Here is a 15816-nt window from a genome sequence, read left to right on the forward strand (position 1 = left end):
AAAATTTTCCTATTGGTATTCCGCATTTTATAGTAAAAATTTTTCCTCCTTTGGTCATTGCCGCTGCTGTTTTGGTTTCCTTGGGCACAGCTCCAATCTCCCTACCCCATTCCCTTTTCGCTTCCCATTTGCTGAGGGCCAGGCATCCCAAGGGCCTACTTTCCCCCCTGTCATAGACATAGACTGATCTAGATAACTCCACTAAAGTGCTAGCAAGGAGACCAGTTCTGACAGTGCTGTTCATGTTGCTGGCGACTAACTGCTCTCCCAGAGTGCTGCTGTAGAGAAAGCAGGATGGTTGTCAGAAAGAAAAAGACCTTCAGGCCTGCACAGCTATGAGGACTTGAGAGCACTGTGGCAGTGTAAATAGAACAGGAATGAAAAGAGCACACTGTGCTGCTGTCCGTGGCTGTACCTCCCCCAGACCCAAACAAGGTAGGAAGAGAGAAGAGCTAAGGAAATGTCTATATTTAAAGCTTTTTATTTATCTCTTGTCCTGTTCAGAGAATCTGGTTCCATGTTTACATGGGTTCCTGGAGTGAGGAAATGGAAATTAGGTAGGAAAGAATTAGTGAAATAATTTGCTCTTAATAATAAACTTTTTAAATAAACTTTTCTTGCAGATTACTGTATCACAAACAATCAAAAATATGATCAAACCTAAACATAAAAAACAATCACTGGGAATTGTGTGAAGAAGATGAGCACTTTATTGAAGCTGGATTAGTGTGTACAGCAACACCTTCTTGAGAGCATGTTTGATCTCCTTGTTCCTCATGCTGTAGATAATAGGGTTCAGTGTTGGAGGAACCACAGAGTACAGAAGAGCCACTGTCAGATCAAGGAGTGGAAAGGAAATGGAGGGGGGCTTCAGGTGGGCAAAAAATGCAGTGCTGAGAAATAGGGAGACCACGGCCAGGTGAGGGAGGCACGTGGAGAAGGCTTTGTGCCGTCCCTTCTCTGAGGGCATCCGCAGCACGGCAAGGAAAATCTGCACATAGGACACAACTATGAAAACAAAGCACCCAAAGACTAAACTGATAGTAAAAATGAGAAACACAACTTCCCTGAGGATGGAGCCTGAGCAGGAGAGCTTGAGGATCTGGGGGATTTCACAGAAAAACTGGTTGACAACATTGCCTTGGCAGAGAGGCAGTGAAAACGTACTGGCAGTGTGCAACAGGGAATTGAGAAGCCCAGCGCCCCAGGCAGCTGCTGCCATGGTGGCACAAGCTCTGCTGTCCATCAAGGTCCCGTAGTGCAGGGGCTTGCAGATGGCAACGTAGCGGTCATAGGACATGATGGTGAGAATGGAAAACTCTGCTGACATGAACAAGACAAAGAAAAAGAGCTGTGCAGCACATCCTTTGTAGGAGATGGCCCTGGTGTCCCAGAGGGCGTTGGCCATGGCTTTGGGGAGAGTGGTGGAGATGTAGCCCAGGTCGAGGAGGGCCAGGTTAAGGAGGAAGAAGTACATGGGGGTGTGCAGGCGGCGGTCGCAGGCTACGGCTGTGCTGATGAGGCCGTTGCCCAGGAGGGCAGCCAGGTAGATGCCCAGCAAGAGCCAGAAGTGCAGGAGCTGCAGCTGCCGCGTGTCTGCCAGCGGCAGCAGGAGGAACTCGCTGATGGAGCTGCTGTTGGACATCTGCTGTTCCTGGGCTTGGAGTTCTGTTCAGAATGGAGAAAATAGTGACAAATGCAGACCATTCGCTGAGACACTCCTCCAGCTATACTATAAAAGTTCTCCTTTCTGCTCACTTCTGTTCTATAAAAAATGGCCTTTCCCTTTGGAAAAAGTTCATTTAATTCCAGAACTTGAATTTATTTTCATGCAAAACCATGACAATGAAATTCACAGTCACTTAATGAGTAGATGATTAGGGACCTCTTACTTTCTTCTCATTTCCTAATCATAGCTCAGCCTCCTGGATATTTTCCTGTTTACTTCAAGTTCTCTTCGAGACTCCTGCACCAGTCTCTGTGAACTTCAGCTTCTCGTAGGGAAATCAGACTATTTGCAGTACGTATGAAATATTAATGTCTGCTGAAAACCATAAGAACTGAAACTGGTCGTATCCTTTCAGGAAGGATAGGCTGAATCTACTTTCTTTGTCACTGTTCACAAAACAAACGATGGATTGAAGAAATACTGGGGAGTCTCAGAGTTGTGTTTAAATTTGACAGCCCCTTTTAGATTTCTGCCTGGTATCCTCTTTCCTTCTCTGAGAACAGGAAAATGAAAATCCCTGCCTTGGCTCTCCTCTTCAAAAGAACACTCAGAAACATTCAGTTGTGCAGTGGAGCTGTGATCCCCCTGCCCCAGGCAGCAGCTGTGTCAGCACAAGCCCCTCTACCAGGGGCTCCTTCCCCCCACCCGTCTCCCCGCAGCACCCTGGGCAGCTTCCTTGGCAGGCTGAGTGCTGAGCCTGGCAGGCGGCAGAGTCCCATAGCCGGCACACAGCCCCTGGGGCACAGCAGGGACCCTGCTCTGCACAACAGCCCTGGGCACCCGCCTGCAGCCCCATATGCACAGCCTGCAGCCCTGCTGGGACATGCAGCACTCAGGGCTGTGCATTCATACTGCAGAATGAAACCCTCAGCTAAAGCAGAAGTCTTTTTCCACAATAAAGAAACATGCAGTGCCTACAGCCAGATCTGCTATGGGATGTCCCGCATTTAGTTAACCCTCTATGGAAAGCAGCTCACGGTCTGCAGTGAGACTTACCATGTCGTGATCTGTGAGCAATGCTCCTGCACTGAGCTCACAGCCCGCTCACACCATTCACATCCTGCAAGCTCTCTCCCCTTTCTCTCCTCTCTTTCTGTCACCTGCAGGCTGTGCTGTGCACATGAGCTCCTCCTGAGCACAGCTGTCTCTGCAGCACCATCCTCTTTTATGATCTCCCTGAGTCCCAGGAGCCCAGCCCAGCTCAGCAGCAGAGGATGTCATCTTTATCCTTCCCACTCCTCTCCCCTGAGATGTCTGCATCTTCATGGTCAACATCTCCTGAAAGACAACAGCATCATGACAGTACATTAATATCTGTTTAATTTAACACCAGATTTCTAGTGGTCAGTAACTAATTCCAGACATGTGGTGAGTCCTTCCAGAGAGTGTTTGCAGAAACAAAAAGGGCACACATACAAGGACAGGATATCATAGAATCACCAAGGTTGGAAAAGACCTAAAAGATTATCCAGTCCAACTGTTCACCTATCACCAATAGCTCCCACTAATCCATGTCCTTTAACACAACATCCAGTCATTCCTTGAATACCTCCATGGTCAGTGACTACACCAACCCCCTGGGCAGTCCGTTCCAGGTCCCAAAGTGCAGGATGTGGCATTCGGTCCTGTTGAACCTCATCCCATTGACTTCAGCCCAGCTCTCCAGCCTGTCCAGATCCCTCTGTAGGGCCTCCCCTTTCTTCATAGGGGAGATGCTACAGTCCCTTCACTACCTTTGTGGCCCTCTGCTGGGGTGTTTCCAAGAGGTCCCTGTCTTTTTTTGTACTGGGGAGCCCAGAACTGGACACTGTTCTCCAAATGATGCCTTAACAGGGCAGAGTAAAGGGGTAGGATCACCTCCCTCGACCAGCTGGACATGCTCTTTTTCATGCACCCCAGAATGCCATTGGCCTCTTTGGCCACGAGGGCACACTGCTGGCTCATGGCCAACCTTTTGTCCTCCAGGATGCCCAGGTCCCTCTCTGCAGAGCTCCTCTCCAGCAGCTCATCCCCCAACCTGTCCTGGTGCATGCAATTATTTCTTCCTAGGTGCAAGACTCTACACTTGTTTTTGTTAAACCTCATCTGGTTTCTTACCGCCCAGCTCTTCAGCATGTCCAGGTCTCGCTGAATGGCAGCACAGCCTTCAGGCGTGTCAGCCAATCCTCCCAACTTTGTGTCATCAGCAAACTAGATGTTGGTGGCCACTATTCCCTCATCAAGGTCAGTGATAAAGATGTTGAACAAGACTGGACCCAGCCCTGACCCCGGAGGAACACCGCTACTTACAGGTCACCAACCAGACTCTGCGCCACCAACGACGATCCTCTGTGCTCTGCCAGTCAACCAGTTCTCAACCCACCTCACTGTCCACTCATCTATCCCACACTTCCTCAGCTTTGTTATAAGAATGTCATATGAGACAGTATCAAATGCCTTGCTGAAATTAAGGTAGGCTACATCCACCGCTCTCGCCCCGTCGACCAAGCAAGTGAAAAAGTCATAGAAGGCGACCAGGTTGTTCAAGCATGACCTCCTCTTGGTGGACACATGCTGACTACTCCTGATATCCTCCTTTTCTTCCAGCTGTCTGGAGATGGCTTCCAGCACAAGCTGTTCCATCACCTTTCCAGGGACTGAGGTGAGGCGGCCTAGCCTGTAATAACCCAGATCTTCCTTCTTGACTTTTTTGAAGACCAGAGTGACACTAGCTATCCTCCAGTCTTCAGGCACCTCCCCCACTCTTCAAGACCTCTCAAAAATGATAGAGAGCGGTTCAGCAATCACCTCTGCCAGCTCCCTCAGCAGTCATGGATTCATCCCATCAGATCCCATGGCTTTATGAACATTGGTGTGGCCTAGGCGCTCACGGACCACCTCTTCCCTGACTAAAGGCAAGTCTTCCATTCCCCAGACCCTCTTACTGGGTCTGGGATTCCTAAGGGAGAGCTTTTTCACTGAAGACAGAAGCAAAAGAATGCCTTCAGTATCTCCAGCGTCTCAGCATCTCTCATTACCAGAATACCCCCCTCACTTAGTAGGGGACCCACAGTCTCCCTAGTCTTCCTTCTATTCATAACATACTTTATAAATAAATAAATAAATAAATAAATAAATAAATAAATAAATATTTTATTATTCTTCTTTTTTAATGAGTGTCAACCAATTTATGTAATACTATGTTCTGCTTGCAAGGAACTGTGTGAGAGAGGTGGGCCAATCAATGCTGTTTCTGGTGTTTATAACTGAATAATACAGACCCTTAATGGAAAAGTTATATGGTAGTAAGGGTGTATATGGATCTAAAAAGCAGTATTGTTTGACAAACTGTTTTGATGGTATAAGAAAGTGTAATTGTTGATGGCATATGGAAGTGTACTTGAGGGTGTGTGGAAGTGTAAATGAGGGTACAAATAGTGGAATAGTTTACAGAGGAAAAAAGGGATAAAGACGAAGTGATTTTATCTGCACTGACATGAGAGCAACTCTCCTCACCTTTCCCCTGCGAGCAGATCAGAGCAGAGTCACAGTGCCCATGTATCATGTAGTGTTATTCTGCTTACCAAATGGAGGAGGTCACAACAGAAGAGGCAGGCCTTCCTCTCTGCTCCATCTGTGGCATACTCTGGAGTTCAAGGCATTGCAAAGCTATGGCACATGTACGGTCTTTCACTGATGACACCTTAATTTGCTCTGGGCTCTCATTTCAATTGCAACTAAATAACTCTGGGGTCATGCCCATTGACAGGAAGCTGGTAAATGTTGTCTCCTTGTAAGGAAGAGCAAGAATGATGACATGGGCAATTATGGACCTGTCAGTCTCACTCCAGTGCCTGGTAAAATTATGGAGGCAATGGTGGTGGGAGTTATGGAAAAACAGCTGAAGGACAATTCTGTCATTGGTCGCAGCCAACACAAGTTCCCGAGTGTGTGCCTCCGGTGGCGCAGCGGTAGAATTCCCGTCTGCAACACCAGGGGGCCCGGGTTCGAATCCCCCCCTGTGGAGCAGGGGGTAGAAGTGCCGCTCTGCTACACAGAGGGCTCGAATCCCGGGAGTTGGACTCGATGATCTCTAAGGTCCCTTCCAACTCGCACGATACTATGATACTATGATGATGAAACACATATATAAACTCATGTTTATATACAGCATATTTTCACATATATAATATATTTAGTTGCAAACAATTATGCATAGATACTAATATGTATGCATATCTGTATGCAAGTCCAGGACTTGTTGCAGGGGTTTTAGCAGCCACATGGTTATATGTAGGACCTGAAGAGGCTGTTGGGCTGTTGCAGGAGCTGGAGCAACTGCAGAGCTCATTGCCAGAGCTGGAATCACCACAGGACCTGTGTCTGAAGTTGGAGCAGCCACTGGGCTCATTGAAGTGTTTGGACTTACCAAAGGGCTGTACCTCTTGGCACAGTGCACCTCCCTTGGGAGGAATTTGTTTCATTTTATTATTGCAATACTTGGAACATCTACAGGACCTGTAGCAGCAGTGACTGCAGAGCTCATTATGAAGGGTGGAGTGACAGCAGGATCTGTCCAGAGCTTGGAGCAACTGCAGGATGTGTAGTAAAAACTTGGAGCTGCTGCAGGGTCTATGCCAGGAGTTGCAGAAGCTGCAGCACTGTCAGCAGATCCAACTCTCTTCCCCTTGAGAATGCTGAATAATGTTGAACACAGCTCACTAGGTGTGGGCCAGGCCCTGGCTCACTGCAGTCACTTGTGCCTCTTGTGGATTACCAGGGCCACAGCAGACCTTCCCCCAATATTCTACCAGTTTCTCAGGATCCTGCAGTTGCTCGGAGATGAAGTTCCAAAGCCCTGGTGGTGCCCACTGTTCCAAGTAGCTGCCCAGACCATCCAACAACCCCTGCCATGCACAGCCATCTCACACTGGGGCAGATCTCTCAGTGACATTCTCAAATAATTGTTTAATCTGAGACATAACCTGAAACACATTAATGACATGTAGCAATGGGGGCATGATGGTTTGAGCATCCCACAGATAGTCAAAATCCTCAGGTGCTGTTGTAACTACCTTTGGAGCTCTAGGAAACAAAGAAGTGAGAGGGAGGCTGAGGGACAGATGGAAATTGTTCTCCCTTCTCTCCTTCATAGCCAGGCTCAATGAGGAGACAAAGTAAAGGGTGTAATTACTAATCATATCAACAATATTGCTTCCAAAACACAAAGATGAGCACAGAGCTGAATGTGCACAAAACTTCAGTTTGTCAGCTGCCAATTTTATCACGACATTAGGTTTCTATGTCAAAAAGTATAGCAAAATAAATACCCCAATCCAGCCCCAGAGTTGACAAACCATACAGCAAGGAAAACAAGCACCAAGCAAGGAGCTGTGCAGTGAATCTTCACGAGAAGGCTCAACGAGCTCCACAGATATAGATACAATCAGCATCATGGCCAGCAATTCTCCAACTCCCACAAAGCCCTGTGCTAACTCGCTCTGGACAGATGTGCTGTCATCTCAGTCCTTGGAGCCCCACATCGGGCACCAAAATGACGATGGTGCTTGAACCGAGCAGGTGGATCAGCTGCACACAGTGCTTTGTGCACTGCCCCTTCCCAGTTGGATGGGAAAGAGAATTGGGAAAAAAAGTAGAACTCGTTTGTTGAAATGAAGCAATTTACTAAGAGAGATAAAAGGGTAGGAGTAATAGTTATCACAATATATCCATGTATATGGAATAGTACGTAACAGCTGATGCACAAGCATTAGCTCAGCACCACCAGACTGATGCTCAGATGGGCCCTGTGCAGTCAAGAGAGTTGGATGAACACCCACACCTTTCAGTACTCCTGCTTGCTGTCAGGTACCTTTGGCCACTTTCAGTCAGCTGTTCTCACTCTGTTCCCTTCCAGCTCTTTGAACCCTCCACTGACCATGGCCTTGGCTCTGTACAACACTGCTTAGCAGCAGCTGTAAACACCAGAGTGTCATCAATGTTGCTTTTCTACTAGAAACAAAACACTGCACTATGGCAGACAGTCTGAAGAAAACAATTCCATCCCCGCTGTAACTCAGATACTTGCCTGTCCCCCTCCTCTTGTTCTTCCTGGTCAGGAAGCAAGGAACAGAATCTGCTGCTCTTCTTTTTGAGACCTTTCCATCAGTTCTCAGTTGGCTCCTCTGCCATCCCCAGGCTGAGCTCAGTGCACTCCCACAGAGGTCAGCAGCCTTTCCCCATCTTCATTGGCCATTTATCATAAAGAGTCAGTGCCCCATTTGCTACAGTTCAGAGATGGGAACCATCCCACCATGTCTCTGTGAGCCCAACAAGACCCTAGGCCTGCAAAGGCACAGAGATTTCGAGCTCAGTGAGTGACTGTTTCTGGTGCAGAAGATCCTATGCTCCAGTTTCTGGCCATTACCCCTTGTCCTGTTTCCACACACTGCTGAAAAGAACCTAGTCTCTCCACTTTGACCCCACACCTCAGATATTTATAGGCCAGGATCAGGTCCCCTCTCAGTCTTCTTTTCTCAAGGCTAAACAGACCCATCTCACTTAGCCTTTTTTCATAAGAGAGATGCTCCCGACCCTTCACCATCTTTGTACTCTTTGCTGCACTCTTTCCAAGAGATCCATGTATTTCTTTTTATTTTTTTTATTTTTTTAATGGTGAGCCCAGAACTGGACACGGTACTCCAGATGAGGCCTTACCAGGGCAGAGTAGAGGGGAGGATCTCCTCCCTTGACCTGCTGGACACAGTTTTTTCATGCACCCCATAATGCCATTGGCCTTTTTTGCCCATGAGGGCACTCTGCTGCCTCTTAGCCAACCTGTTGTCCATCAGGATACCCAGGTCCCTCTCTGCAGAGCTCCTCTCCAGCAGCTCATCCCCCAACCTGTCCTGGTGCATGCAATTATACCTCCCTAGGTGCAAGACTCTCCACTATCTTTTGTTAAACCTCATCTGGTTTATTACTGCTCAGCTCTCCAGCCTGCCAGGCCACGCTGAATGACAGCACAGACTTCAGGTATGTCAGCCAATCCTCCCAACTTCCTGTCATCAGCAAACTTGCTGAGGGTGGCCACTATCCTCTTGTTAAGGACACTGATAAAGATGTTGAGAAAGACTGGACCCAGCACTGACACCTGGGGAACACCGCTACTAACAGTTCTCCAACTGGGCTCTGCACCACCAACGACGACCCTCTGTGCTCTGCCCATCAACCAGTTCTCGACTCACCTCACTATCCATTCATCTATCCCACATGCCCTCAGCTTTCTTCTAAGCAAACTTTCGTAGGAGACAGTACCAAATGCCTTGCTGAAATCAAGGTAGAAGACATCCACCACTCTCCCCTCATCCACACAGCTGGTGACAATGTCATATCAGGCTGTCAGGTTGATTGAGCATGACCTCTCCTTGGTGAACCCATGCTGACTACTCCTGACAACCTCCTTTTCATCCAGCTGTCGGGAAATGGCTTCCAGCACAAGCTGTTTCAGCACCTTTCCAGGGACAGAGCTGAGGCTGCCTAGCCTGTAATTGCCCATATCTTCATTCTTGCCCTTTTTGAAGAACAGAGTGACACTGTCTGTAGTCCAGTCTTCAGACACCTCCCCTGTACTCCAAGACCTCTCAAAGATGATAGAGTGGTGCAGAAATCACCACTGCTAGCTCCCTCAGCATCCGTGGATACACCCCATTGGGCCCTATGTCTTTATGAACATTGGTGTGGCCTAGGCGCTCACGGATCAGCTCTTCCCTGACTAAAGGCAAGTCTTCCATTCCACAGACCCTCATACTAAGCTCCAAGGTCTGGGATGGTTCAGGGAGAGCTTTTTCACAGAAGATGGAAGCAAAGAAGGCCTTCAGTATCTCCACCTTCACAGCATCCCCCATTACCAGAACACCCCCCTCACTTAGTAGGGGACCCACAATCTCACTAGTCTTCCTTTTAATCTTAACATACTTAAAACAAACAAACAAACAAATAAATAAATAAACCTTTTTTATTATCCTTTTTTAATGAGTGTCAACCCATTTATATAATACTATGCTCTGTTTGCAGGGAAGTGTGTGAGAGAGGTGGGCCAATGAGTGCTGGTTCTGCTGTGATGTGTTTATAACTGAATAATACAAACTGTTCATGGAAAGATAGATGGTATTAAGGATGTATATGGGAACTATAAAACAGTATTGTTTGACAAACACTTTTGATGGTATAAGAAAGTATAATTGTTGATGGCATATGGAAGTGCACTTGAGGGTATGTGGAAGTGTAAATGAGGGTACAAATAGTGGAATAGTTTACAGAGGAAAAGGAGTTAAAGGGAAAGTGAGTTTATCTGCACTGACATGAGAGCAACCCCCCGCACCACTCCTCTGTGAGAAGAGCAGAGAAGAGGCACAGTCCCCATGTATCAGGTAGTGTTATTCTGCTTACCAAATGGATGAGATCACAACAGAAGAGGCAGTTCTTCCTCTCTGCTCCATCAGTGGCATACTCTGGAGTTCAAGGCACTGGAAAACTATGGCACATCTAAGTTCTATCATTGATTACCCCTTAGTATGCACTGGGCTCTCATTTCAATTGCATCTATATTAGTCTAGGGTCATACCAGTTGACAGGAAGCTGGCAAGTGTTGTCTCATTGTAAGGAAGAGCAAGAAAGATGACAGGGGCAATTATGGACCTGTCAGTCTCACTCCAGTGCTTGGTAAAATTATGGAGAAAATGATGATGGGAGTTATGGAAAAACAGCTGAAGGACAATTCTGTCATAGGTTGCAGCCAACACAAGTTCACGAGGGGTAGGTCCTGTTTAACTTAAGGTCTTATTGTGACACGTTTATCCCTTTAGCTGACCAAGGGAAGCCAGTTGATGTTATCCTTGAGGATTTCAGAAGAGCTTTTGATACTGTTTCTCACAGCAACCTTCTGGACAGAATGTCCTGCATATGGCTAGACAGAAATAGAACGTGGTGGGTGAGGAGTTGGCCAATAGGTCTGGCCCAAAAGATTATAGCCAATGGGTTTCATCGGGTCACTGTCAGGGATCCCCGGGGCTCCATTTAAAAGCTATTCTCTTTCATGTTTTTGTGGATGACTTGCATGCAAGACTAGAAGATGTTCTGAGCAAGTTTGCTGATGATACCAGATGAGGAGGTGCAGTTGCCTCCAGTGAGGGTGGACAGGACATGCAGAGAGATCTGGACAAGTCAGAGAAATGGTTACCAGTTGGTCCTAAGCACCAAGTGCATAAAGCATAACAAGAACAAGTTCCTGATTGTGTACTTGGGTAGGGGCAACACTGGACATGCATGCTGACTGGATATGGAACACTGGAGGGCATTCTGAATGAAAATGATTGGGGGTCCTGCTCAGCATCAAACTGAATGTGAGTCTGCAGTGTGCCCAGGAAGCCGGGAAGGCCAACGGTCCCCTGGAGCACAAGCAAGTTATTGCCAGCTGGGTGAGGGAAAGGATCATCCCTCTCTGCTCTGCATTGCAACATCCTCACCTGGAGCAGTAGGGACACTTCTGGGCAGTAGGGACACTTCTGGAACTGTTTTTGCCCTGGGACCTGGGTGCACTTGGTGGGTGATGAAGAAGGATGGGGATGTTCAGTGTGTTCCACAAGGGAATTTGATGCTGGGGGAGTGCAGTCAGTAATTCCATGTATCTATGTATATATTTGCTTGTGTAGTGTATTTTAGTTGTTAGAGTTATATTACATTTAATTGTACTATTTAGTTATCATAGTTTTATATACGTGTATATATGTATATATAATAACCTTGATGTAATAATGTAGAGTAAGGGGTGGAATATCATGGTTTTGAAATTTTCCTACTGGTATTCCACATATCACAGTTAGTAAAACAAGTTTTCTTCCTTAGGTAGTTACCACTGCTCTGTGTGTTTCCTTAAGTCCAGCTCCCATCTCCCAACCCTGTTACCTTACCCTTCCCACTTGCTGGAGCCAGGCATCCCACGGGCCTACTGCCCCCCTGTCATGGACAGAGACAGATCCGTTCATATTGCTGGCTACTGACTGCTCTCCTGGAGTGCTGCTGTAGAGAAAACAGGACTGTTGTGAGGCACACAAGACCTTCAGGCCTGCACAAATATGAGGACTTGAGAGCACTGTGGAAATGTAAATAGAGCAGGAATGAAAAGAGGACACTGGCCAGCTGTCCATGTCTGTACCTCCCCCAGATCCAGACAAGGCAGGAAGAGAGAAGAGCTAAGGAAAACTACCTTGAAAGCTTTTTATTTATCTCTTAACCTATTCAGGGAATCTGGTTCAATGTTTACACGAGCTCTTGGAGTGAGAAAATGGAAAGTAGTTAGGAAAAAAAGTGAATAATTTGCAACATTTTTCTGCAGATTGCTGTATCACACGAAATAAAACAAGCAAATAAGCATAAAATATAAAGAACCATCACAGGGAATTGTGTGAGGAAAACGTGTACTTTATGGAAGTTGGAATAGTGCATACTGCAACACCTTCCTGAGAGCGTGCTTGATCTCCCTGTTCTTCATGCTGTAGATGAGGGGGTTCAGTGTAGGAGGCACCACTGCATACAGAAGTGCCACTGTCAGATCCAAGAGTGGGGAGGAAACAGAGGGGGGCTTCAGGTAGGCAAAAAAGGCAGTGCTAAAAAACAGGGAGACCACGGCTAGGTGAGGGAGGCACGTGGAGAAGGCTTTTTGCCGTCCCTGCTCAGAGGGCATCCTCAGAACGGCCTTGAAGATCTGCACATAGGACACCACTATGAAAACAAAGCACCCAAAGCCTAAACTGGCACTAAAAATGAGAAGCACAACTTCCCTGAGGTAGGAGCCTGAGCAGGAGAGCTTGAGGATCTGGGGGACTTCACAGAAAAACTGGTTGACAACATTGCCTTGGCAGAGAGGCAGTGAAAACGTACTGGCAGTGTGCAGCAGGGAATAGAGAACCCCAGTGCCCCAGGCAGCTGCTGCCATGGTGGCACAAGCTCTGCTGTCCATCAAGGTCCCGTAGTGCAGGGGCTTGAAGATGGCAACATAGCGGTCATAGGACATGATGGTGAGAACGGAAAACTCTGATGAGACAAAGTAGAAATAGAAAAAGACCTGTGCAGCACATCCTGCGTAGGAGATGGCCCTGGTGTCCCAGAGGGCGTTGGCCATGGCTTTGGGGAGAGTGGTGGAGATGCAGCCCAGGTCGAGGAGGGCCAGGTTGAGCAGGAAGAAGTACATGGGGGTGTGCAGGCGCTGGTCACAGGCTACGGCTGTGCTGATGAGGCCGTTGCCCAGGAGGGCAGCCAGGTAGATGCCCAGCAAGAGCCAGAAGTGCAGGAGCTGCAGCTGCCGCGTGTCTGCCAACGGCAGCAAGAGGAACTCGCTGATGGAGCTGCTGTTGGGCATCTGCTGTTCCTGGGCTTGGAGTCCTGTTCAGAGTGCAGAAGATGATGACAAGTCCACACCATTCTCAGAGACACTCCTCTTGCTACAATATGAATGACAGAAAAATGGAAAATATTCATTTAACTCCAGAGCTTGAATTTATTTTCATGATCTTCACCATCACTTAAGGAGCGGAAGATTATGGAGCTCTTAATTCCTTCTCTTTTCCTAATCATATATCAGCCTCCTGGATATTTATGTGATAGTTCACGAAACAAGCATTTGACTGTAGAAGAATGTGGGAGCCTCAGAGCTGTGTTTATGTTTGAAAGCCCCTTTTAGATTTCTCCCTCCAATCCTCTTTCCTTCCCTCAGACCAGGAAATAGAAAATCCCTGCCTTGGCTCTCCTCTTGCAAAGCACCCTTACGAACATTCAGTTGTGCAGTGGAGCTGTGATCTCCCTGCCACAGGCAGCAGCTGTGGCAGCAGAAGCCCTGCCTGGGGACTCCTTCCACTCACACATCTCCCCCTGAACAGCAAGGACCCTGCTCTGCTGGACAGCCCTTGGCACCCGCCTGCAGCCCCATCTGCACAGACTGCAGCCGTGCTGGGACACACAGCCCTCAGGGCTGTGCTTTCATACTGCAGAATGGAAACCCTCAGCTAAAACAGAATTCTTTTTCCCCTGAAAAGAAACATGCAGTGTCTGAAGCCAGTTCTGCTTCAGAACTATCCGCATTTAGTCCCGCTTTTAGTTAACCCTCTATGAAAAGCAGCTCACAGTCTGCAGTGAGACTTACCATGTCGTGATCTGTGAGCAATGCTCCTGCACTGAGCTCACATCCCGCTCAGACCGTTCACATCCTGCATGCTCTCTCGCCTTTCTCTCCTCTCTTTCTGTCACCTGCAGGCTGTGCTGTGCACAAGAGCTGCTCCTGGGCACAGCTGTCTCTCTGCAGCACTGCCCATTTGTATGAGCTCCCTGAGTCCCAGGAGCCCAGCACAACAGAATCGGATGACACTTTCATCCTTCCCACTCGTCTCCCCTGAGATATCCCTGGGTCCTGATGGCCAACAGCTCCTGAAAGTCAACAGCATCATGACTGTGTCTAACTCATTTCTTGTACAAATTTTCCCAGTGAAAGACAAACCTCAACAGAAGCGGAATGGACATGGCATGCAGTTGACCCCTGTGTTTTACTGTTCATTCAATTGCAACACTTTTCCTGCTGTTTGTTGGCCAAAAACAAAAGGAATTCTTTCATGGACCATGTGCCTTTGGTTCTCTGTGGAAAACTAGTTGGAGCTGGTGCATATGAATTTTAACACTGAGCGGGTGAATGCAGAGGAGAAGATTGATGTGAAAAAAAGTGATGCAAGTCCCATGGGGCCAGTGTGAGTAGAAATAGGGTGGGGAGGTTGAGGAGGACATTTGCCCACACAGTAACAGAATAGAACTCATTGGGAACATTCCGGATTGATACCAGTTGCACAGTGCTGCTTTAATGACTTGTTTAAACTAAAATATAAATAAATAAACAATAAACGACTGCCGGCTTCGGCCACTTTAAGCTCTCTCCATATTGCTCTCTATTTTGCTGTACAGGTTCTGAATACCTTAAGATGATGTCAGGAAGGCACAAGGCTCAGGAGGCTCTTCAGGTGATAATGGGCCCCAGGCGATACTTGATGACAAGTCCATCAACTTCCAGTGCAGAGAGAAGTTTGCACAGAGTGCTCAACAAGACAAAGGCAGAAGTAACAGTGAACTTTCTTGGAGTATTAATGGGCCCACTGAGGGACACTAACAAGCAAGCTTCCCAAGGGACTTGTTAGAGCAGATAATTGGAAGCCATGACTACAGGCAGGCAAAGGCACTGGCATGGTGGCTCTGATGCTGAGAAACCCCTGCTTTTTCTTATGAAGCAGAAAGGCCAAGCCCTGATTCCCAGGCCCTTGGCAGGGAGAACCTCATGCTGACTAAGGATCCTTCCTGGGGTAGTGGAATGGAGGTCTGCATGATGTTAAATGAAAGACAAGGGACAGAAGATACCAGACTCTGCATGGGGTGCAAGAATGCTGTGAAGTGCATGTCCCATGTGTGCCCTGTGTCTCATCACAGGATGTGGGATGTGAGAATGGCCAAGTCTGAACAAGCAGTCAATCCCAGTGAAACTGTGAACTTCAGATCTCTCAGTTCCAGTGCCCACCTTTGCACACCCTCCCATAGTTTGATGTCCTTTATGTTCTGTGGTGCCCAGAATTGCACCCATTGCTCCAGGTGTGGCTGTAGCAATGCAGAGCAGACAGGGACAATCCTTTCCCTCACCCTGCTGGCAGTACCTTGCTTGATGCACTCCAGGGGACCACTGGCTCTCCTGGCTGCCTGGGCACACCGCTGACTCTCATTCAATTTGATGCTGACCATGACCTCCAATCTTTTCAGTCAGACCACTCTCCAGTGTCCTATATCCAGTCAGTGTGTATGTCCAGGGTTGCTCCTACCCAGGTGCACAATCAGGCACTTGTTCTTGTTCTGCTTTATGCACCTGGTGCTTAGGACCAACTGGTACCCACTTCTCTGACTTGTCCACATCTCTCTGCAAGTCCTCTCCACCCTCACTGGAGGCAGCAGCACCTCCAATCCGCAAATTTGCTCAAAACAACTCCAAGTCCTGCATGCAGGTCATCTGCAAATACATGAAAGAG

General features: G+C 47.7%; 3 protein-coding genes across 3 annotated transcripts in view; 1 reads left to right on the forward strand and 2 right to left on the reverse strand.

The window, feature by feature from the left end:
• LOC140265438 (olfactory receptor 14J1-like) overlaps positions 1-15816 on the forward strand; it is a 201111-nt gene that overhangs the window by 159393 nt on the left and 25902 nt on the right. The window lies entirely within an intron of this gene.
• Positions 710-1645, reverse strand: LOC140265393 (olfactory receptor 14J1-like). Its single transcript, XM_072361312.1, has one exon. The coding sequence runs from the start codon at positions 1643-1645 to the stop codon at positions 710-712; it is 936 nt and encodes a 311-aa protein (XP_072217413.1).
• Positions 12192-12959, reverse strand: LOC140265394 (olfactory receptor 14J1-like). Its single transcript, XM_072361313.1, has one exon. The coding sequence runs from the start codon at positions 12957-12959 to the stop codon at positions 12192-12194; it is 768 nt and encodes a 255-aa protein (XP_072217414.1).

The sequence above is a fragment of the Excalfactoria chinensis genome, unplaced genomic scaffold (genome assembly GCF_039878825.1).
Source record: "Excalfactoria chinensis isolate bCotChi1 unplaced genomic scaffold, bCotChi1.hap2 Scaffold_85, whole genome shotgun sequence".
NCBI classification, from domain to species: Eukaryota; Metazoa; Chordata; class Aves; order Galliformes; family Phasianidae; genus Excalfactoria; species Excalfactoria chinensis.

Bases quoted from the DNA above. Each gene is read 5' to 3' on its own strand.
- LOC140265393 (XM_072361312.1), bottom strand. From the start codon at position 1,645: ATGTCCAACAGCAGCTCCATCAGCGAGTTCCTCCTGCTGCCGCTGGCA.
- LOC140265394 (XM_072361313.1), bottom strand. From the start codon at position 12,959: ATGTACTTCTTCCTGCTCAACCTGGCCCTCCTCGACCTGGGCTGCATC.